Below are 23124 nucleotides of genomic sequence, written 5' to 3' on the forward strand. Positions count from 1 at the left end.
AGCCTGGCATGAGTTTAAAACAACCAGGTCCAGGAGTTAACTTGTGGTAGATGTGGGAGTCCAGTGGCATAACCATTGAGCCATCTGTTGGTCTCTACTATCTCTTTTTAAATTAAACTGTAGGCTCCTTATGGGTAAGAAATAAGTCTTCTGTTTCTTTATAAGGTACCACCAGTTTCTACTGAAAAACACATTTGCTGTAAATGATGGCTGAATTGTTAAAAGGATGAAGTTTCAAGAGAATATTGGTCATTGAATGTGAGAAAGATCATGGAGAAGAAAGAACCTCACGATTGTAAATGACAGCCAATTCCAAGGGCTCACCTTGATCCCCAGATAAATGTCAGCATCACCTCCTTCCAACCATGAAGCTTAGGGAGGAGGAATTTGCTTATTCCCCATCTCATCTGCTAATTATTGCCCACAGGCGTGAGGAGACAGACTGCTGAGAGGATGAGCAAGAGCCTCAAGGAATGACGATAACAAGGAACGCTCCACTAGTAACAGGTAAACCCCAGGGAGGAAGAGATGGATAGCCAGAGAAGTGGAATAAAGCACACCTTTTGTCTCCTCCTCTTCAATGTCCATTAGGTAGTAATAGTTCTCATGGTGTTTAGGGGTGAGGCAAGGGGTAACAGGATGAAAAGAAAGATTTTGCTTATATATTTTTTAAGACAACTGTTTTGTGTGATACTGGTTGGGAACCAAAGAATGAAGTGCTACTGTTCAATGTCAAAATCATCAATGATGAGAAACAACACCCCACTTCCCAACCCTCTTTCTAAGACTAGGTCTTTGGTGACCATCGGGTCACATTTCCATTCAAGAAATTAAGATGCATCTATCATAACTGGGCTTGTCCTGTAATTAAGTCTTTCAGTGTTTGGTTAAAATAATTTTGTGCCTTATTGCATCCCAAGTAGAGACTCCTTTAAGCATAAGGGCTGCAAAATCTTTCCAAAGAAATAAAGGCAGAAGACTGGCAAAACAAACCTTGTCCATCAGAAGATGGACAAGAAGTGACACAAAATGGTGTCACTTCTGAGGACACCATCAGAAGTGTTTTCCTGTGGTGCAGGATTTATTCCACATGGGTGATCCACTGTTTTCTGTGGGGTGGGCTTGAGGAAAACAAAGGCAAGGAATTCTGTTTTTCTTTTACAGCTTTCATCCTCAGCACTCTCTTCTGCGAGGGAATAACACCACCTCTTCCAGCTTCTGAAGCAAAGAGCTCTGTGAAAACTGGTCACAGAGCCCACCACTGGACTAGAAGACTATGTTTACAGAGATTGCTTGCTTGCTTGCTTGTATGTTTGTTTGTTTGGTTTATTTATTGGTTTTGTCACAGGGCACATGTACTCTCTGGAAAGAGACAGAGACAAAAAGAGGGAAAAAGAAATCACCCCCTAGGGTGGATGGCCATTCCACAATCCCTTCTCCTTCATTCTCTTCTCAGGAGACAGAGCCCTCTCAACAGGGTTGCAATGTCATGATCTAACCCCAGGCTTCAGCTTGCATGTTACAGGCATGCTTGTGCCTGGTATATTCAAGGAACTTTTAAGTCAGAAACATTCCCATACGGGATTGCCTCAAAGAGCTTCATAATTTACTGTTGCACTGCTGTTTGGCCCCTAGATCTTCTTTTTATGTGCCTCAGATCAGTAGCTAGGTTTCTACTGACACAGGGAGAATAAAATGAGGCACAGAAGTATAAGGTACAGCCTGCCACGGGAAACAGAATTCCTGTTTAGATGCAGAACCTGGCCTGCTCCCTATATCCTGGAATAATGTACCCTGAGGCGCATACAAATATTACAAAAATACATCCTGAGTGGACAGCTTAGGATGAGAGATGCCTCTGGACGTAGAGCCAGCACTCCACTTAGGCTGCCGATTTCATTCTGCTTTCCACCTCCGTGTGGTGACACAGGGCTCTTAGCTTCTGCCAGAATGCACCACCTGGGGGATTTCCATTTGCCCTTTGAAATTGCGCTCCTCTGATTTCCTTAGGGAATTTGTCAATAAAATCTTTATCTTCTCACTTCCTGCTTCACAAAAGCAATTATTCCCCTCACAGAGTTCCTTGTCTGTTACCTAGCACATGTGGCTATGATTCCATCCAACATGCTTTGTAGTAATTATGTGTTCACACACCTGACTTTTGAAGAGATGGTGAGACCTTGGGGCCCAGTCAATATGTATGTGTGTGTGTCTATATATATGTGTGTGTGTGTGTAAATATATATATATATATATATCATTTTCAATATATATAAGTATATATTTATATAAAATCTATATTTGTATAAAATAAATACATATATATGTGTGTGTGTATATATGTATATATACATACATATATCAGGTCATTAGAAAAGTCATGACATATTTTTCTATGCTTTCCTATGAAACACTGCCATGACTTTTCAATATATTATTACATTCCCAGCATGTAGAATACTGCCTGGCTCTTAATTTTAGTAGTCATTCCATCTTTTTTTGATAAATTACCAGTAAAAAAAATTAAAATTCATGATAGCATTTGTTTTTCCCCTTGTGAAATTAACCATTTCATGGATGCTTTCTTTTCTTGAGCCACTTTATACAAGCTGTTCTTTTCCATTTAATTTGTGTTAAATTAAGAGAAAAAAATATATGCATATATTATTTATACTTTTCTGTAGGCATACAAATCTTTTCTATTTTCTTTTTCTTACAGGACACGTGCGCTCACCAGAGAGAGCGAGAAAGTAAGTGAGAAATCGCTCCTCATGGGTGATTGCCACCCTTCTCCTCCATTTCCCTCTTGGGATTTTGGGTACATGCACAAACACATCTGGCATGATCTTCAAGCCACTGAGTTCAGAATTGGAACCATGCAGCTGGCATTGGGGATCCAGTGCCTTAACCTCCATGCCACCTGCTGGCTCTAACTAGTCTTTTTTATAGAGTTCTCATACTGTGCCAAACCAATAAATAAAGCAATTAAGCCAGCCAGGGACAGAATAGAATTAGATGTGGGAATTCCCAAGAACTGTCCTGCATATACCTTGTTATTATACGATTCTTTCCTATGGCTCATATTCAGTGCTTTGTTAATTTTCAATGATACAATGCTGAGATACATGCTTCCTTTTGAGCCTGTCCCAGGATTCTAATGATCACAAACAACAATTTCTAATTATAACGCCGAATTTCCATTTTTTATGTATTTATAAACAAAATAATTTACCAATTATGCCATTGCATCAGATCAGAGAGAACCTGTAAAGCATGTTATGTATTTGAATTTTATAATTAAAATGTGAATACAGATTATAACTATTTTTTTATTAGGACAAGTTCTTTTTTTATTGCCATGAATCAGCCTGACAATTAAGCTTGCATCCTATGTATTTTTTAGATGTATACTTGTGAATATTTCATATTAGAGAATTAAAATCTTCGGTATTTCATCATGATAAGAAATTATGTTGACTGTACTGCATTTGCATCCTTAGCTTTAGAAAACATGATAATAGCAACCTATAAAGCTAGAGAAATTATATGTAATCACAGATATTTAGCACAATTAATGGTTGGAGAGCTTGAGCTGTCACAGAATACCTCAACTCCGGTGATCTTGTCCTACACTGTGATTTTAATCATATGCCAGTCACTAACTAAGTGGCTGAGCCGAGCTGCTAACAGGGGTCTTCAGAATACAGTCAGGATTATGTGAGCTAATGTAACAATAAGCTTGGAATAGCAATCCATATTTCAGTGCAGATAAGACGTATGGCAAGAGTCTCCTAAAAATTCTTCCAGAGTAATATCTTGATAGGAAACTACGCTGAAGCAAAAGGAAGAACTCAGGTCAGGATACGTGAGCAAAGATTGTAAAGGTTCATGGGAAAAGAACATTGTGATCAGACAATTTCAGTTAGAAATCACCAGACATAAAAAAAAAACAAACAAAAAAAACTGATAGAGATAAAATATAACAAACATCTTCCTTTAATAAGTATAACTGATCTGCAAAACCAAAAACACTAAAAACCTCTAAAAGCAATTATTTTATGCTCGAAAACCACCTTTGGAAGTCTGTGCCTAACAATGGTACGCAGGCGTGGATTCCTCTTTCTTTGTTTAATCACCAGGGTGTGGTTCAAACCAGTTTTGTCTGGCTCAACACAAAGGGTAACTGAGGAACTGGCCTCCTCATGTGCTCTCTTCCTTAACAACCACTTCAAAATCATATACAACAGTAGGCCCACCCTTCCTTTGTAGAATCAGATGCTGAAGGTCACTGACTTACACATAGTCCTAGCTCAATTAGGCAGCAACATAATTCACATTCCAGCTGTTAACTTACCTTGAAGAACTTCCATGGGGAGAACAGTCCAGGCATTTTCCAAATAGGAAATATAAATATAGCGAGCTGTATTGCAGGCCAGGCCAATATACAGAACCCTAAATAAATAAAAAGAAAATAAATTGAGGCCCTGCTATGAAACACAAAACATGTAAATATTACCTACTCTCTTCTCTCCCCAAACCATTCATCATCTAGTAAACAGTGTTCCAAACTCAGGAGCAGAAAAACTGGAGGACAATTAATTTAACCATGAACTTAAGAATCAGAAGACTATTTCCAACATATCTGCTCTCAGCCTTTCAAAACACTTGTTAATATGAAAGCGAACATCACCCTTCCTGAAACTTAATTAGTAGCAGAGATGATGCTTTTTTAAGATAGTCTGGGCACATTGCCATCTGTAATGACATTACTGGCTTCCTTCCAGGTGGCTGTAGGGTAAATACATATGCTCGGGATTGTAGCCACGTCTCTTTGATGGGGAAAGGACAGGATAAGAAATGAGAGCATGTGAACATGAATGCCTTGCTTGCAATACCCAAGACACCAAGTGGCTTCACAAGGTCACTTTCCAAGGTCACTGAAAAGTATCGCTCAGTGATGAATAATAAACGATTTGAAAATCACTTTTCTCTATCCATTTACTACGTATAGATGATTTGTTTTGAAAATCTGTGATATCATATGCTTATACAACTGGTAAATATATATCAACCACTTACTTCTCCCCACCATTACCACTACCAAAAATATAAGTGAGAACAAAATAAGCAAAGAACTGAAGCAGTACACCCAAGCATACGGTTTCAATCTTTCTCATTCTGAACTGGATGGACTAGTTTACAAACAAATAGTGGCTACTTTTCTGTATGAAACACACCTTAATGGTAGGAAATTATCTTTCTTAGTTGTTTTCCATAATCTATTATTTTCATAACTTATTGCCCTTCTTGTTTTCTGAATCCAAATGGATAAAAAGTAGAAGACAAAAGGAATAAACCAACATGACAATCGGTGGTATTTTTCTAATCTTGTTCAACTCTATATTAAAATATTTCTATAAACACTGTTCCTTTTTTTCAACATTGAATCAAAGAATGGAACTGCTCTCAGGCACCCAGCTGACAGTAGTCACAAGTATGGAACATAAGAATAGGGGAAGACAAAAAAGGGTTGAGGGGATGGAAATAGAAATAGGAAATGGATATTAGACAGGATTTAGGAGAACCTCAATAAAATATTTTAAAAGTCTGGACATTCTGTCCTATGGTCATTAGGTTCTTTGTACTTCTGTGTCTTGAAGAAAAGAGTATATGTTTTAATCCTGTTTGATAAAAATTGTGTTGAATAAACTTGTTACAGATATATCAACCTTCCTCTGCTGGGAAAATAAAAAGATTTAGAAAACTAAAATGTAAACCAGCTCCCTGGATGATCTCTGCTTAGCCTAACCAAGGGGTCAGTAAGCATTTTTCCCTAAAGGGTCGTACTGTAAATACATAGCCTGGGCTTCATGGCCACATGGTCTCTGTTACTACTACACAGCTTGGCTAGTGTAGTGTGAAAGGAGCCACAGACAATATATAAAGGAATGACCTGATAAATATATAAAGGAATAGTGAACACTGAAATTTAAATTTCATAGAATATTTATGTGTCACAGAATTCTTCTTCTTCTGATTTTTTTTCCATCCATGTAAAAATGTAGAAACAATTTTAGTTCCTAGGCCATGCAAACACAGGCAGGGGGTCAGGTTTGGCTGATGAGCCTAGCTTACCAACTTGTAGCCTTGCTCATTCATTCTTTTTTTACTTTAGGAATTATTTAATTTTACTTATTCATTCATTTAATTTTTTATTTATTTTTTGAAGAGTTTTTTGCTAGAGGGCGTGTGCGCTCACCAGACAGAGAAAGAGAGAGACAGAGAGACAGAAAGCGAGAAATCACCCCCCAGAGGGGATGGCCACGTCGCAATCCCTTCTCCTCCATTCTTCTCTCGGGATCTTGGGCACACACACACACGTGCCTGACATGAGTTTAAGCCACCAGGTCCAGAACTTGAACCGCAGTCGACTACGTGGGAGTCCAGTGATATAGCCATTACGCTAACTGCTGGTCCCTTCATTCATTTATTTTTATTTGACCAGAGAGAGAGAGACACGAGAGAGAGAGAGAAAGTGAGAAAGTAAGCCACCAGGTCCAGGACTCGAACTATAATTTCCCATGTGGGAGTGTCCATCACTTTAACACCATGCCACCTGCTGGTCCCCATTCATTTATTCTTTTTTTTGGAGAGATTTTCGCTATAGGGCACGTGCGCTCGCCAGACAGAGAGATAAAGACAGAGAGACAAAAGCGAGAAATCATCCCCCAACGCTGCAATCCCTTCTCCTCCATTCTCCTCTCAGGATCTTGGGCACGCATGCACACGCGCCCAGCGTGAGTTTTAAGCCACTGGTCCGGGACGTGAACCACAGTCGACTATGTGGAAGTCCAGCGACATAGCCATTATGCTAACTGCTGGTTCCCCCCATTCATTTGTTCTTAATGTAGGCTGTACATGAGATTTACTTTGGTAACTATTTAAAAAAGCAGATGTCAAGGCCTATATCTATCTCAAAGTTCTCTATAGATAGAGAGAACTATCTATATATGTGTTATGGTGCAATGGTGCAGCCATAACACATCCCTAAAGTGATCCATAGGAAGATTGGGGGTTCAGTTCCCTGTCCTTGATCCTGGCTGGCTGGGAAGGTCAGGCGGTGGGGAAGGGGAATGGAGGGATTAGGAGGGAGGAAATTACAGCATGAAATCCTGTTTGGGATGCTTGACTTTCTATCTGTTTTGTAATCTCATGAAATAAATCTTTAAAAATTTTTTCTATGTTGGAAACCCAAACAATTGTCCCTGCCCTGATACTCAGGTGGGGAACCATTGGTATGGCTCATTGCAAACTACCCAGTAATACCTTCCTATGATCCCATGCTATCACAAAGCTGGTAAGCCACCTTTCTAGCATTCGTACTGCCTATCCTGAAGCTTTCTCTTTAGCCCACTTTCTGAATCAGTGTTGTCATGACAACTGTTATTCAATCCAGGCCAGAGTCCAAAACTCTTGAGTCTACAGGAATCCAGTCAATCGACCCAGTTTAAGAGGTAGCTTGTGCGATGCCCTCAAACCTCTTCCCACTTGGAATTCAGTCATGGCGTTACTGGCCCTGTAGCTTCTGGGACCTCAAGATCTCGCTTGCCACCGAGCTGAGGGATATGAACCTAATATATCTCTCACATCTTTCCCACATTTCTAATTTCTTTTCGTAGGAGAAAGTAGGTGCCCTAAGAAAGAAATAAAAACCAAAGGAAAAAGTATTCATGGCCAGTCACTTCACCTCTCTGAGCCTCAGGTTCTTTATTTACCAAGCAGAGGCAACAAAATCTACTCTGCAGATTGCTGTGATTCTCCCAGAATAAGCACCCAGTAGGTCATCATCGTCATTTTAAAGAAAAGCATCCAAGTATCCTTTTGTTTTCTGACAAAACTTATTCCAGAATTCCAAAAGGAAGAAGAGCACCAGTATTCTCTTCTCACCACCCACTCTGGGGAAGCCAGTGGCTTCAGGAAAACAGCAAGGGCAAAATTCTGAGCAGGAAGGAAGGAAGCATTTGGATCTATGAAAAGACAAGAAGTAGAGATGTATTTATTAAATAGTCAATGAAAAAGTATTTCAACAACCTAAGAATTTCTTTAATATCTGAATGGAATATTTATTTACATTTTATTTTACTTTTTTAAAGAGAGATTTTTACCATAGGGCACGTCCACTTGCCAGAGAAACAGGGAGAGACACAAAAATGGAAAGCAAGAAATCACCACTCCCCCAGGGGTGATGGCCACACCACAATCCCTTGTCCTTCATTCTCTTCTCAGGATTTTGGGCAAATAGGCATACACACACGGGCCTGGCATGCTTTAAGCCACCGGGTCTGGGACTCGAACCATGGTTGGCTATGTGGGAGTCCCTCAAATGAAATATTTAAATTTCCCTATTATTCACTGTTATGGACTGACTCACAGGGCAGCAGTGGGTCTTAATCTAATATGTCTGGCTGGTATCTTTATAAAAAGATATTAGATTATATGTGTCCAGAAATTTGTCCATCTCATCCAGATTTTCTTGTTTCTTGGCATATAGTTGTTCATAGTATCCTCTAATGATGTTTTATATTTCTACTATGTCTGTTGTATTGCCTGCTTCACTGCAGACTTAATTTACCTGGTTCCTTTCTCTCTTCTTAATACGTATACACATGTTGGAATATTCACTTTGCAAGCTAAATAACATGATTGAATGTGTAAAAGAATTTGAAATTAAATGAATAAATAAAAAGAAGATATTAGGACACAGACAGATATGAGGAGAGACCAGTGAAAGCACTGGAAGAAGACAAGCAAAAGAGAGAGGCCTCAGAAGAAACCAGACCTGCTAATATCTTGATTTTCGCAGCCTACAGAACCATAAGTAGATGTATCTCTGTGGGTTTTTTTTTTTTTTTTTTTTTTTGCTATAGGGTGCATGCTCTTGCCAGAGAGACAGTGAAAGGAAAAGTGAGAAATCACCCCCTGGGGGATAGCCATGTCACAATCCTTTCTCCTCCTGGGATTTTGAGCATGCATGCACGCACCTACACAAGCCCAGTGTGATTTTGTTTTCTTTTTTTGGAGAGGTTTTTGTTATAGGGCAAGTGCGCTCGCCAGAGAGACAGAGAGAGACAGACAGAAAGCGAGAAATCACCCCCCAGGGGGGATGGCCACGCCATAATCCGTTCTCCTCCATTATGCTCTCAGGATCTTGGGCATGCATGTACACGTGCCCGGTGTGAGTATAAGCCACCTGGTTCCGGACTCATACCGCAGTCAACTACATGGGAGTTCAGCGACATAGCCATTACAGTAACTGCTGGTCCCTACCAGTGTGATTTTCAAGCCACCAGGTGCAGGACTCAAACCATGGTCGGCCATGTAAGAGTCCAGCACCTTAACCACTATGCTACCTGCTTGCCCCATATTTCTGTTTTTTTAAGCCACCCAGTCTGTGATACTTCATTACTGCAGTCCTAGCAGACTAACACATGGACTCTTCTGAAATGAAAGATTTGCTGATCAAAAGGGAGACATAGTTATAATATGTTTTACTATCTGACAAGCAAAAGGATAGAGCGCACGTTCAGGGTTCTAGAATTATCCTAGGCATGGAGGTCTAGAAATTTAGAATAGTCTGAAAATGCCACTCTGTGAAGTAGAGATGCCTAATGCCACTCTGGGAAGTACAGATGCCTGCTGAACACCTATAATGATAAAGCACAGAAACATCCTTCTATTCACAACAGGAAGTCAGTAAGTAATAAAGGAGACAAGAAACAGAGGCAATTTCGGAACAGGTGGTTGGTGGTGTAAGTGAAGTTTTCCATGAAGAGGAACATACTGACAAGAAGCAAACAAGTCAGCAGAAAACACCACACCACAGGAAACCCAGATCCCTGTCAAACATCTTGATTCTGTGAGTAAAATATGAGTAGGAGAAAATGTACTCATGGAAGTCTCATTTCGTTTACTCCCACAAGTCACAGTACTAGCAGTTTCAGTTGATTGGTAGTTACCTTACAACTGATAATTTTCAACAGAGCTCAAGAAATAGATACAATGAATTATGAGTCATTCTGCAACTCCTAACTGAGTGTAGGTCAGTTACCATGCCATACTTTCCTAAATGTAACTATCCTGCGGCTCAGTGTCTCCTGAGTGACAGGCCAAACCACAATGACCATGAACTTCGCTAACATTTACTGAGACAACTATGGACCATACCCTGTGTTGGACTCAAGGGAATAAAAATGAAAAGGAAATACTTCTTGCCTTTAAGAAACATACTGTCCAGTGGGGAGACAGACACTTAAGTAAGCAAGTAAGTTAAACATGATGCACCGAGAAACGCACTAAGTGTAAAGTAGCGCTAAGGACAGGCCCTTACCTAAGCCCTGGGGTTCAAGACACCTGGGTTAGAAGTAGCTGGGCAAAGAAGGCAGGCAGGGCAGCACAGGTGGAGGGAACAGGTAAGCAAAGGTGAACCATAAAATCGCACACTGCCTTGGCCAGAGAGAATCACAGTCTAAGGATTTATGAAGAGTGAACTTTTCTAGTCCAGATACAATCTGAAAACTATTCCAGAAAGCACACAGAATGAGGAACCCATAGGAAGACTTATCCCGCAATGCTCATCTGAGTGGCACACACAGAGAACCTAGACTGAGCTTAATAAGTAACTGGTGGCATTTTGCAAATCCTTAGTTGGACAAACAAGAAAGTTCCTCAACTAAAAGTGCAAATATTTATTTACACCTTCTAATGCATACAAGTGTCAGGTAAGAGTGAGAAATATAGTCTAGCAACAAACCAAGATTCACAAAGCCGCATGTGCACAGCTTACAACCAACTCGGGCAATTTCCTCAGTTGCACCTGGCTAGCGTTTTTCCCCAGTTGTTAAGGAGAAAGCCAATTGTTAACATCAGATACCTGAAACACTCTGTAGTCTGGCTCACATGAACCATCTAGGTTTCCTGAATGGTAAACAGTATATGATCTCACCCTTAGATTGGACTCTATCATTCCCAGATTATCCTTTTATGGTTTAATAAACTATCAGCCTATGGCTGCCAAGTAGCATGGTGGTTAAAGGCACAGGATTCCCATATGGTTCGAGTCCCAGACCTGGCAACTTGCTTTCCTTCTCTCTCACTTTCTGTCTAGTCAAACTAAAAAATAATAACAACAGATAGAATTAAATAAATAACTTTTTAAAAACCTCTATCTAAAAAAAAAATTTAAATAATAAAAAAATAAACTCATCAGATGTTGTTAAAGATGTCTTTACTCCAGGCAGCCATTGCTGATTAGAGTCCAGATTCCAGTGCTCAGTGAAAGTGCTCAATGTAAACAGTGCCCTCCTCCCCAAGAAGGAAGCTTACTTCCAGCATTATCACTGATGTACACTGATGCCTTCATTAAAATGATGTTCTTTGCAGTCAATTGAAGAAGATAGGAAAAATATATATCCAACCTCTTTAGAAACATAATTATAATACAAGGTTTAGACTTGAAAGAGTTCCAATTTGGCCCAGAAAGTTCTTGCTTTCTCATAACTGTCCCTCCTCTCAGCCACCTTCCATGATATAATGTCACTCTAGATGTCCACCCAGGATTTCTCTGCCCCAGTTTTGCAGGATTGAGTTTTACTGTAACTGTCTGGAACCCCTTGTTTCTCCTCCTCTTTCTTGTCCTTGGCATCTGTCCTATGTTCCATGTGCCGGCTGGCTGGTTTGAAAGGATCAGAGCTGACGTTCCTTGGGACTCTCACCCCAAGGAGGTGGCCTATGAGACCATCATGGTATACTCCTCTAATGCTCTAGGGCAGCAAAAATGGCCAGAGGGGACAAGACAGAGCCACAGCAACAGTGACCTGAGCAACATGTGGGCAGGAGTCGCCACATCTCCTGCTCAGACCAAGTGCTCACCTACATGTGGCTGAATGTGACACAGCTCTCCCTTGTCCCAAGGTAGACTTCAGGTGCTGGTCCCTCGCACTGTGAAGGTCCTACACTGACAGGGACCAGCCCATCCAAGAAACCTTCCCAAATGTCTCTAGGCAAAACTGAGCCCATCCTTCCCATCGCTCTCTGTTTCGATCTCTGTGTCTATTAGATGACATACCACAGCCTACGACGGTTGCACACAAGGACCATGAGTTCCTGGGAGGCAAGGGCTCTGCCTTTTTCATTTTTCTCCTCAGGTACTTAATGCACCTACAATAACAGCATTTAATCTACTTGGGCGTAAACTGATGAAAACATAGGGCAAAAGGAAGCCCTGTTATCATGAAAATGGTTTGCCTTGATAGGCTACTATTATTCTGTATGACACAATTCTTTATTGTATGGAACCCACACATTCAGTGCAGGAAATTTAGACTCTTTAACCTTCATGTGCTAAATGCTAGGCTCTGAAACAATGAAAAATGTCCCCTCCCCCATTTTTAAATGTTTCCTGTTGAGAACGACAACAAGAGTCTCTGAAGCAATGGCCTTCCTGTTCCCATTATTTCCTAAAACATGTATCTGTATGTGTGTATTCCACATCAACATGTAATAAATTAATGTCCATATTTAATCTATACTAGTATTTTAAAAATCTAGAAGGAAAAAGACACTAAAACATATACAATGGTCATTTTGGAAATTTATCAGTTCAAGGCCCTTCACTGTCTAAGGAGTGCATTTCTACAGCTCTTGAGTTTATGTAATGAATTATGCACTTTTTGATAATCTTATAATGGTACAGATGTCAAGGGCAGGGATAGAACACTGTCAAATTAAGCATGGGAAAGGCAATGTTTTACAAACTAGATTAAATGAAACTCTAGAAGACTTTTCAGATTATTTTTAAAAATATCTTTAAGTTCGTGTTTCACATTAATTAAATCAAAACTGGTGGAAATCACAGATTATACTGCTATGGTTTGAATATATATGTCCCTTCAAAAGTTCAGGTTGAAGCTTAATCAATGTGACAGTAGAATTAAGAGGTGAGGCCTTTAAAAGATGATGAAGTTGTGAGGGCAGAGCCCTTATGATGAAATTAATGACTTTATAAAAGAGATGAGAAAAAAAAAAAAAAGAGATGAGAGGGAGCTCTTCCCCCTTTCGCCCTCTCATCTTCCACTGGGTGAGGACACAGCCTTTAAGGTGCTCTCTTGGCAGCAGAGAACTGAGTCTTCACTAGACACTAAAACCTCTAAGACTTCCCAGCCTCCAGAACTGTGAGAAAGAAATTTCTATTGTTTATTAATTACTTAGTATTTTATAATAGGTATTTTGTTACAGCAGCATGCACACGTTAGAACAATAGGTGTGATTTAACCCCAATCAACAGAATTGTTTCCAGAGAAAAGGTCTGACCCTACGTCAAAAGACTAGCAAACTTTTTGGGATTTGTATACGGACATGTGTGTGTATGTGTACATATGCTTTGTGATTTTTTTTAGACAGGGTCTTGCTGTCAATACTCCCGTTTCTACCTCCTCAGTAGCTGGGACTAGTAGGCGCATGCCACTATACTCACATTTACATTTTCGTATTATATTTTTAAATGCTTCGGGTAGAAATATATTTTATCATTTATCCACCAACCATTAACTACTGCTGATACGGCCAGTTATGCTGTCAACTAAAGCAAGCTAAAAGCTGCTAAAGAATAATAAGTGTAATGCTCTAATAGTTATGTCAGAAAAGGAAGCTGGCTATACATGTATGCCTTTAAATGTGAACAGAATATCTCTGGAAGAACATACTAGAACCTCACATGACTGATGATCTCTAGGGAAGGGAAGTGGAGGATTATCCAAGGAGTGGGTAAGAAACTTTGCTAGAAACGTTTCATTATTCCTTCAGAAATTTTTTTCCATGTGCCTATCTTCTTCCTTAAATGCTGAATACAGATCAGACATTGTGTTTCATGTAGCTGTAAACAGAGAGAATGACGTATGATTTTTTTTAGAGGTTTTTGCTGTAGGGCACGTGCACTTGCCAGAAAGACAGAAACAGAGAGAGAGATAGAAAGTGAGAAATCACCCTCTGGGGGGTGGGGGGATGGCCACACTGTCTCTTCTCTTCCATTCTCCTCTCGGGATCTTGGGCCCATATTCACATGTACCCCGCATGAGTTTAAGCCACCGGGTCTGGGACTCGAACCAAGGGCAACTACATGGGACTCCAGTGACATAGCCATTATGCTAACTGCTGGTCCCCTATGATGTTTGAACCATGATTCTTTGACCTGAAGAGATCATTATCGGGGTGGTCTGTTTTGTCTTAAAAACAATATTCTCTGGCCAGCAGGTGGCATAGAGGTTAAGGTGGCTGGGTCCCACATAGTTAACTGCATGGTTCGAGTCCCAGACCTGGCTTAAAGATCACATTGGACACATGTGTGTTCATCCCCAAAATGCCAAGAAGAGACTGGAAGAGAAGGGTTGTAGTGTGGCTATCCGCCCTGGAGGGTAATTTCTCACTTTTCCTCTCTTTCTCCCCCTTGTGAACATATGTGTCCTATAGCAAAGAATAAAGATAATAATAACAGTAATTAGAAAAATAAAATCAGAGAAAAACTCTAGTTAATATTTGATACTATTCCTATCTTTTGAATTTGTTGGAAGATGAGGTATGAGTAAATCATATAGCTGTCCAAACAGTTAAGAAAGGAACACAAAATTATTAGTGTTGCCATCATTTTCTCTTCTGGGCAGAGAAAATGGTGGTCTGCGGCAACAGACTGAAAGAAAGTGCTTGCTACTTTGAGAGCCACTTGGATCATGAGAAAGTATTAATATATGCAACACGACGGGAATATATGAACTGAAAGCGTTCACATAAAATTCTCTTATAAAACATTTTTCCTGGTAGCCTATCTGGCACAAGGCTCTTCCTAGCTCCCTGTCCTCCAACTCACATGAATGCCAAATGGCCCTGCTGGGCTGCCACGATCCCCACCCATCCCTGTGTCCTTGTATCCTGCTCTTGCTTCAGATCTTGCTCAGCTCCATCTCATACCAGGTCCATTCCCTTCCGTGTGTGACGACAGCATCACATGCCTCTCTTCATAGCTCAGCTCAGCTGCAGCCACACATCTGCAACCTGGCGGTATTTCCATGGAGGGTGAGGACTTTCATACTAGTCTGTCTCAGTTTTATCCCCAGTGCTTGACACATAGCAAGCACTAAAAAAATACTCATTACTTGGAAGGAAAACAGAACTTTAATAGAATATCAAGGGGCCAGCAAGTGGTATAGTGGTTAAAGCACTGAACTCCCACATGGCCAACCTTGTTTGAGTCCTTGGCCTGGCAGCTAAAAATCACACTGGATGCATGTATATGCGTGCCTAAAATCTCAGGAGGAGAACAGAAGAGAAGGGACTGTGGTGTGGACATTCCCCCCGGGAGGTAATTTCTCACTTTCCCACTGTCTCTCTCTCTCTCTCAGGCAAACACAAGTGCCCTATGGCAAATAAATAAATAAATAAATAGAACGTCAACTAACAAGTATTTATTGAACACACTGCGCTAATTGCTAGGGATATAATGGGGACAAGTTATAGATATACACTATGCACATATTATACATGCATGTTCATATTATTTTGGTTAGATATAGGAATAAGCAATGTATATGTATAAGAATTGATTTATAGAAGAGTCCTAGAAATAGGAAGTAAAAAAAAAATAAGTCCATATTAGGAATCATTCCGGGCTAATGTTAACAGGCTATGTTTGGAAGATAAATATTGCATTCAGGTGGACAAGCAACGGTTCAATAAATAGCTGACTACAGTTTGCTGAGGTGGGGCATCCTGAAGCACTGTGCACTGGAAGCTCAACACATGTGCACAAGCAGGTAGCAGGATTCTGCTCTCCAGGGGAGTACGGGCTTGCATACAAGACACAGAGCGCAAAGATCAGTGGCTGTCTCATTCCACAGCTAAGGGGATCACCAGCAGAGACCCCGGAAGCACTAAACTTCTATCACCAAGCAAGTCCAGCTGGCCACTACCATCCTTGTAGAACAGAGCATAAGAACCACCCGGCACATAAGAAGGGTGATGAGGGAGAACAATAGTCAGTCAGCTGTGTATGTTTTGTACTTCCTTCTATTGTGTTTGCTGGAATAAGAGAAGATAAAAGTGAAGTCTAACTCTCTGCTGGTCTTCAATAATTCTTTACTTTGCTGCCTTCAGACCCCTACACTCTGTAAGACTACTAAGCCATATCATTATGACCACCATCATTATCACTGTGCTGGCTCTCAGCCATACTTACTATTGTTATTTTATTTTATCTTTCTACTTTTTCTTAGGTTGTGTGTATCTCCAGGTAGAAAACTACAGATACTCAAAATGAAAGAGAACTTTGAGTAATAGAACCCTATCACTTAGAGGACAATACATGCTGTTTTGATTTTATAGCTTCCAGTTATGTAAAAATCAAATGACTCAACACGGACACACAATGTTGTTTAAAATTTTTCCATGATATGGCCTGAGGTATGCATACCATGCAAACATCATAATTTTCAGAGAAGAATCACTGCCACTGCCACAGCAATGGATTTAAAAAGGGTCTTAAGAGTTTTAGTTGTGTTTAAGCTACATTTGAGTTTATCAAAATTCAAGCTGACAGAAGCCAAATCCAAAGGAGATAATAACTCCACTGTTGCTGACCTTAGTCAGACCATGGCAGGAGTGGGTACAATGAAGAGATCACTGACAAAAAGAAAAAATAAAAAGGCATGAGAATAAGGAAAAGAAAGAAGAGGATCCTGCATAAAATGTTCTGGGAGAAATTCCTGAGGCAAGTGGAGAAGCAAAAATGCTGGAAGGTTTTTCTGCTGAAGAGGGGGTTGGCTCATTCTCCCTAAGCCCAAAGCCAGACCTGGGAGCAGTGAGCACAATAGATGTTGTTTTAGCTGTCTCTCTTTTCAGCTGGACTTGAGCCTATAATTGCCTGGAACCTCCAGCTGCCTGGATAAGCCTGAACAATAGGAGACAGATGGAGAGACCCAGGTTCTGACCTCATCACTGGAGATCTGTTTAAAGTCACACCTGTTTAAAGTTACACACCAGTGGCTGAACTTTTCAATAAGATAACACATTCCCTCTTTTGCTTAAGCCACTTTGGGCAAGGTTTAGTGCCATTTTCAACTGAAAGAGTCCCAGCTGACACAAGATCCTAGCTGCCTTATGAGGCAGCAAGTTCCACATCACCTGAACTGGCCAAACAAAGGTTAAGTACTGGGGGAAGGGAAGTCCATGGGGATGAGGCTAGGCCTACATGACTGTATAGTTTGCTAAGGCTTCCAGAACAAAACCTACAGATTTCTAACAGAAATTCACCTTTTTCTGGGGATTAGAAGTCCAAGATCAGGTGGCAGGAAGGCTGGCTTCTGCAGAGGCCTCTCTCTTTGGCTTGCTGAAGCCCTCTTCCCTGTGTGTCACCACCCAGTCTTCCTTGGTGCTGATCTATGTCCTGATTTCCTCTTCCCATAAGGACACGTGTCGTAATGGATGTGACAGATGGCCCACCTGTCATTAGGATGGGCTGGTCCACCCTAATGACCTTATTCTAACTTAACTACCTCTTCAATAATCTTAATTCTAAGTACAGACACATTCTGAGATACTAGGGGGTTAGGACCTCAATGTATGAATTTTGGGGATGCAATTCAGCTGATAAAAGTCACTTACGATGCCAACATAAAGTAAAATTTAGTACTTTTACTAAATGCCAGTGTATGGTCCAGCGGGTGGCATGGTGGTTAAGGAAGCTGGATCCTACATGGCTGATGTGGGGTCCAAGTACTGGACCCAGAGGCTGGAAAACATGCAGTGTCAAATTCCGTAGAGAAGGGAGAAGAGATTGTGGCATGGCCATCCCAGCTGGGGAGTACTTTCTCACTTTCTCTTCCCCTTGCCCCACAAGCACACAGGCCCTATAGCACATTTAAAAAAGAAGGAAGAAAAAGAATGCCAGTGCCTTCCATAAGGGCATTTATTCCACAAACCAGCAATACAGTATGATACGAGTGGCAGCTTCCCCAGGCCTCCACATCAGAGTGAGGCTGTATATCCTTAGTGGACTATTAGCACTTTAACTGACTGACTATATTTACTCATTTGCTTTATCTAGGTGATTGCTGTTTACTTTTCCAGTGGTTGATGTAAGATAAAAAGCTTTTGCAAACAGTGCTCATTAGCACCTTTTCATGATGGGCAGCTGCTAGGGCGTTAACTACTCCTCCGCTGAACTGGTGGAATCCACAGCTCAGGCAGACATGGGTGGATTTTCCTGAGGAGTGGTCCTAACTACCTTGGTTATATCACAGGGGTGTTGGTAGCTAAGAAAAGCTGCAAAGCCTATACCAATGTATAAGCCACCGCTACATAATATGCAAATACTTCAGCAAGAACAGCCACACCACTTACAAATTCTGCCTGAGCCAGAGTGTATAAGATGTGGAGACTCAACTTTCCTTCAGCTCACCTGGCTTTGAAAAGAGAAAGCTGTATAGCCCCTGACAAAAGCTATCATAAGTCACATTTTCTACTACTGGCTAGATGCTCCATTATATGACATGTCCTAGACCCATTTGCATGAACAGCTTTGTAGACATTTTTTACTTATAAGCAAAAATCATTTCAAGTCACAGTTGGGGGCAGGTGGGGCAGGCAGGGAGGGGTGAGGCCTGATGTGTGGTTTTTCATATACTGAAACCAACCAAAGTAGAAAGTTAGATCACTAGAATCAGAGCTAAAAGAAGTCATAGCAGCAACCCCAACTCTCTCTTTACATAGAGAAAGGACGAGAGAGATCTGGAGAGTGGAATGGGGCCACGCAGTCAGGGGGCCAGTGGAAGACCAAGGTCCCTCTCCCCTTGCCCTGGAGTGCTCTTTTGGTAGGTAACAGCAATGTGTTATTTTCCTATTCCAAAGTCCTTTAATGAAATCAAACACAAGCAAAGGCTTGACTGGACCCAAAGAAACAGGGACTGGCAGTGATAGTGGAGCTCTCCTTCCGGACACTGCCATGCATTCGGATTAAGAAAGCTAGGTGAATGTTTGTATTGGCTTTGGAAGATGGCTGACATTTTAAATGCTGATGAATCGCTGGGGAGATTAGGGTAAGAAGCAGAAAAGCAAATGCCACTCAATAGGCATCTAATGTCCTGGATCATGAAAGCAAAGCTCATCCAGAAGCAAAGTTTGTGTTAGGAAATGAAATGGGTCAAAAGAACACTTCTGTTGAAGTAGCCACAAAAACCACAAATCAGTGCTGAGGCAGGAAGAGGGGGAGCCAGGATTGCCACCTCCTACCTGTGGGCTAGACCAGGCCTGTATCAAGCAGGAAAACTGTGAAACTGAGTAATCAGAGGTGACTGCTTGGCTGAGTAGGAGCAGAAACTGCACGAATACATACACACACACACAGACACGCAGACATACACACACACACCAGGACTCCAAGGGGGCAGTGATGGAAACAGGGCCACAGAGAGAATGGCAGAGACAGGAGCTGTCCTGTTTCATCCTGGATATGGGCCGGCCACAAGCGCAGGTTGGGTCTATCACCCTACAGGCCCGTCTCCAGGCACCCTGGGAAGTTCCCTGAGCTGGACTCACCCACACAGGGACTAAAAGGATTCCTAGTCTTTTCTATTCCTTGGTCCCTGATGCAGCACCATGGAACTCACTGTGAAGGGTTTTTTGTTTTTTTTTTCTTTTTGTTTTCTTTGGAGATTTTTGCTATAGGGCACGTGCGCTCACCAGAAAGACAGAGAGAGACAGAGAGACAGAAAGTGAGAAATCACCCCCCCAAGGGGGATGGCCATGCCGCAATCCCTTCTCCTCCATTCTCCTCTCAGGATTGTGGGCACGCACACACACGCTGGGCGTGAATTTAAGCCACCGGGTCCGTGACTCAAACCATGGTCGACTACATGGGAGTTCAGCGACATAGCCATTATACTAACAGCTAGTCCCCCTACTGTGAAGAGTCTTAACCACTCCAGGTTAAGGACTGGTTTTGGAGACATCTCTCTTTCTCTCTTTCTTCAGGTTTTTCTAGCTTTCAGACTTAATCCTATGTGATTCCCACTCACAAAGCTAAACACCAAGGAGCTCTCTGTCTGAAGTGCAATTTATGGATTTTTTCAAGAGAAACGAAACAAAACAAAACACAGTGCAGGTCCAGACACAGGGTGCAGGCAGTAGGCACCCTGTTTGGCAATGCAAGAGACCATGTGGAAGGGCTCAGGTTGGAATTACAAGTCCACCCAAACATGCCAGGTGCACCTGCGATCCTGGAGGGCTAGAGGGTTCGGGGACAGATTTTGGCATGAAGATCCATCAAGGGAGACTGTCTCTGTCTCTCTAATAAAGAAAATTAACACACTTAATAAAGTATATATATAATTACAATAAACTCCTCCTTCAAACCTTTCAACTAGTAAACTGCTATGACTAGAAATGTTGCTCTATTATTTTTAAAGTGGAGAACTCTAACTGAACAGATTTTGTTCAAACCACTTTTGTTATGGTCTTCTTTTGTCATATTAAGGAAGAAAGTGCATCAATTTCAATGACTTCTGAGACCTGAGTACAGGCTCCACACCATTCCCTACCTCCTCATACTAACATTTCTATAATATTCTCTCACTCTGTTTTTTTTTTTTTACTTGCATCTCACATATTCCTGCCAATAATTTTTTTTACTTTTTGGAAAAGGTTTTTGCCATAGGGCACGTGCACTTGTCAGAAAAACAGAGAGAGACAGAGAGACAGAAAGCTAGAAATCACCCCCCAGAGGGGATGGCCACTTCGCAATCCCTTCCCCTCCATTCTCCTCTCAGGATCTTGGGCACACATGCACATGTGCTTGGCATGAATTAAAGCCACTGTGTCCAGGACTTGAACCGCAGATGACTACATGGGAGTCCAGCGACACAGCCATTATGCCAACTGCTGGTCCCTCCTGCCAATAATCTTCTGAAATAGGAAGGACAAGATTATTAATATTATTTTACAGGTGAGGAAATCAAGGCCCCTAAAGGTTAGGCAAGTGGCCAGGGCCATGTAGCCAAACAAACTACAGAACCAAGACCACTAGTCTGCCATGAGATCCCATGCCCTTTTCACACTCAGCCGAGTCTTCTCCACCCTGACCATAAAACTTTCAGGAACACTTAAAAGGTGCTCTTTTTCAAAACATACACCAAATTGAACGATTATTTTACCTTAAGATATCGTTTCACGGGAACCAGCAGTTAGTGTAATGGCTATGTCGCTGGACTCCCACGTAGTCAACCGCGGTTCGCGTCCCGGACCTGGTAGCTTAAAACTCACGCCAGGCGCGTGTGCGTGCATGCCCATGATCCCGAGAGGAGAATGGAGAAGAAGGGATTGCGGTGTGACCATCCCCCCTGGGGGGTGATTTCTTGCTTTCTGTCTCTATGTCTCTCTCTGTCTGTCTGGCGAGCGCACGCGCCCTATAGCGAAAACCTCTCAAAAAAAAAAAAAAGATATCGTTTCACAAATATTTGCTATAATACTCTACTAGTCTTCAAAACATGGACTTCGAACAAAAACTCATTAATAGAACTAAGAATAACTTAATAACAATTAATGATGGGGGTCAACAGGTGGCATAGTGGTTAAGGTGCTGAATCCCACTTGATCAACCACAATTTGAGTCCTGGACCCAGCAGCTTGAAAATCACGCCAGGTGTATGTGAATGCATGACCAAAATCCTGAGAGAAGACTGGAAGGATTAAAGGATGGCCAACCCCCAAAGGGGTGATTTATCACTTTCCCTCTCTCTGTTTCTCTCTAGTGAGTGCACACATCCTACAACAAAATAAATAAATAAATAATAACTAAAAAATAAGTTAGTGGCAATGAAATAGCCATAGTAGATCACAGTAACTGGATTAACTAAGGAAATGAAAATGAGACTAGTCTTATCTACTTCAATGATAGCAACATCAGCATCTGACATATATAAAAGAACACGAAATTTACAAACCAGGGAACCTGGCCTGATATCTCCACTCCACCAATCAGAAGAATAGACTTTGTACTAATCATTGCAAATCTGTCCCTCTGGAGACTTGCCCAGTGTATCTGTCTAACCAACATGTATGTTATCAGGAACACGTGCACATGCAGAAATATAAATTTTGCCACTTTTGGACTCACTCCTTTCATTGACTATGTTAAGCCTCGGATCCCTATTCAAGCATCCTCCGAGTTTTAGACTCTTTGGGAATCCCAGCCCTGGACACTCACTTCATACTCTCTTTGCTCTAGGTACACATACCTATTAGTTTGCTCGGGCTGCCATAACAAAATACCATAAACTGGGTGGCTTAGGTGATAGACATTTATTTCTTACAGTTCGGGAACCTAAAAATCTGAGAATAGGGTACTAGTGTGGCTGGGCTCTGTTGAGAGCTTCCTTCCTGAATAGTAGATGAATACTTTTTTTTTTTTTCAGTGTCCTTACACAGTGGAGAGTGAGTTAGAGAAAGAGAGAAAGAGAGTTCAAGAAAGCATGCATGTATTTGGGCAAGCTCTGGTATCTCTTCTTACAAGAGCACTAACTCTGTCATGAGACCCCTTCTCATGACTGTGTATAAATCTACTTACTAAAGGTCTCCTCCCAATACCATCACATTGATGGAGGTAGGGGGCTGGTTAAAGCTTCCATATAGAGATGGGTGGATAAGATTCAGTCTATGGCAACTTTTATTTATTTATTTATTTATTTATTTATTGTCTAGAGGGCATGTGAAATCGCTAGAGAGAAAAAGTGAGAAATCACCCCCCAGAGGGGATGTCCACACTGCAATCTGCTCCTTCAATCTCCTCAGGATTTGGGGCACACACATATATGCACCCATCAGGACTGTCAAACCACCAGGTCTGGGACTTGAGCTGGACCGTTGGCCATGTGGGATCCAGTGTCTTAACCTTCACACCACCTGCTGGCCCCATAGTACTTATTTTTTAACCATTTCTTTAAAAACTTTATCTATTGTTTTATTTATTTTAATTTGACCAGAGAGGGACAGGGGGAAGGAGGGAGGAAGAGAGCGAGAGGGAGAGAG

At 41.4% G+C, this 23124-nt stretch overlaps 1 protein-coding gene across 2 annotated transcripts in view; it reads right to left on the minus strand.

The window, feature by feature from the left end:
* The window catches only part of MFSD6 (major facilitator superfamily domain containing 6), a 63963-nt gene that overhangs the window by 19285 nt on the left and 21554 nt on the right, over positions 1-23124 (minus strand). For both annotated transcript variants that reach the window (XM_006147819.2, XM_006147820.3), the window contains exon 2: positions 4355-4452. In XM_006147819.2, coding sequence (XP_006147881.1) covers positions 4355-4452 — 98 coding nt within the window. The remainder of the gene's footprint in view (positions 1-4354; positions 4453-23124) is intronic.

This window comes from Tupaia chinensis, unplaced genomic scaffold (genome assembly GCF_000334495.1).
Source record: "Tupaia chinensis unplaced genomic scaffold, TupChi_1.0 Scaffold000225_1, whole genome shotgun sequence".
NCBI lineage: Eukaryota > Metazoa > Chordata > Mammalia > Scandentia > Tupaiidae > Tupaia > Tupaia belangeri.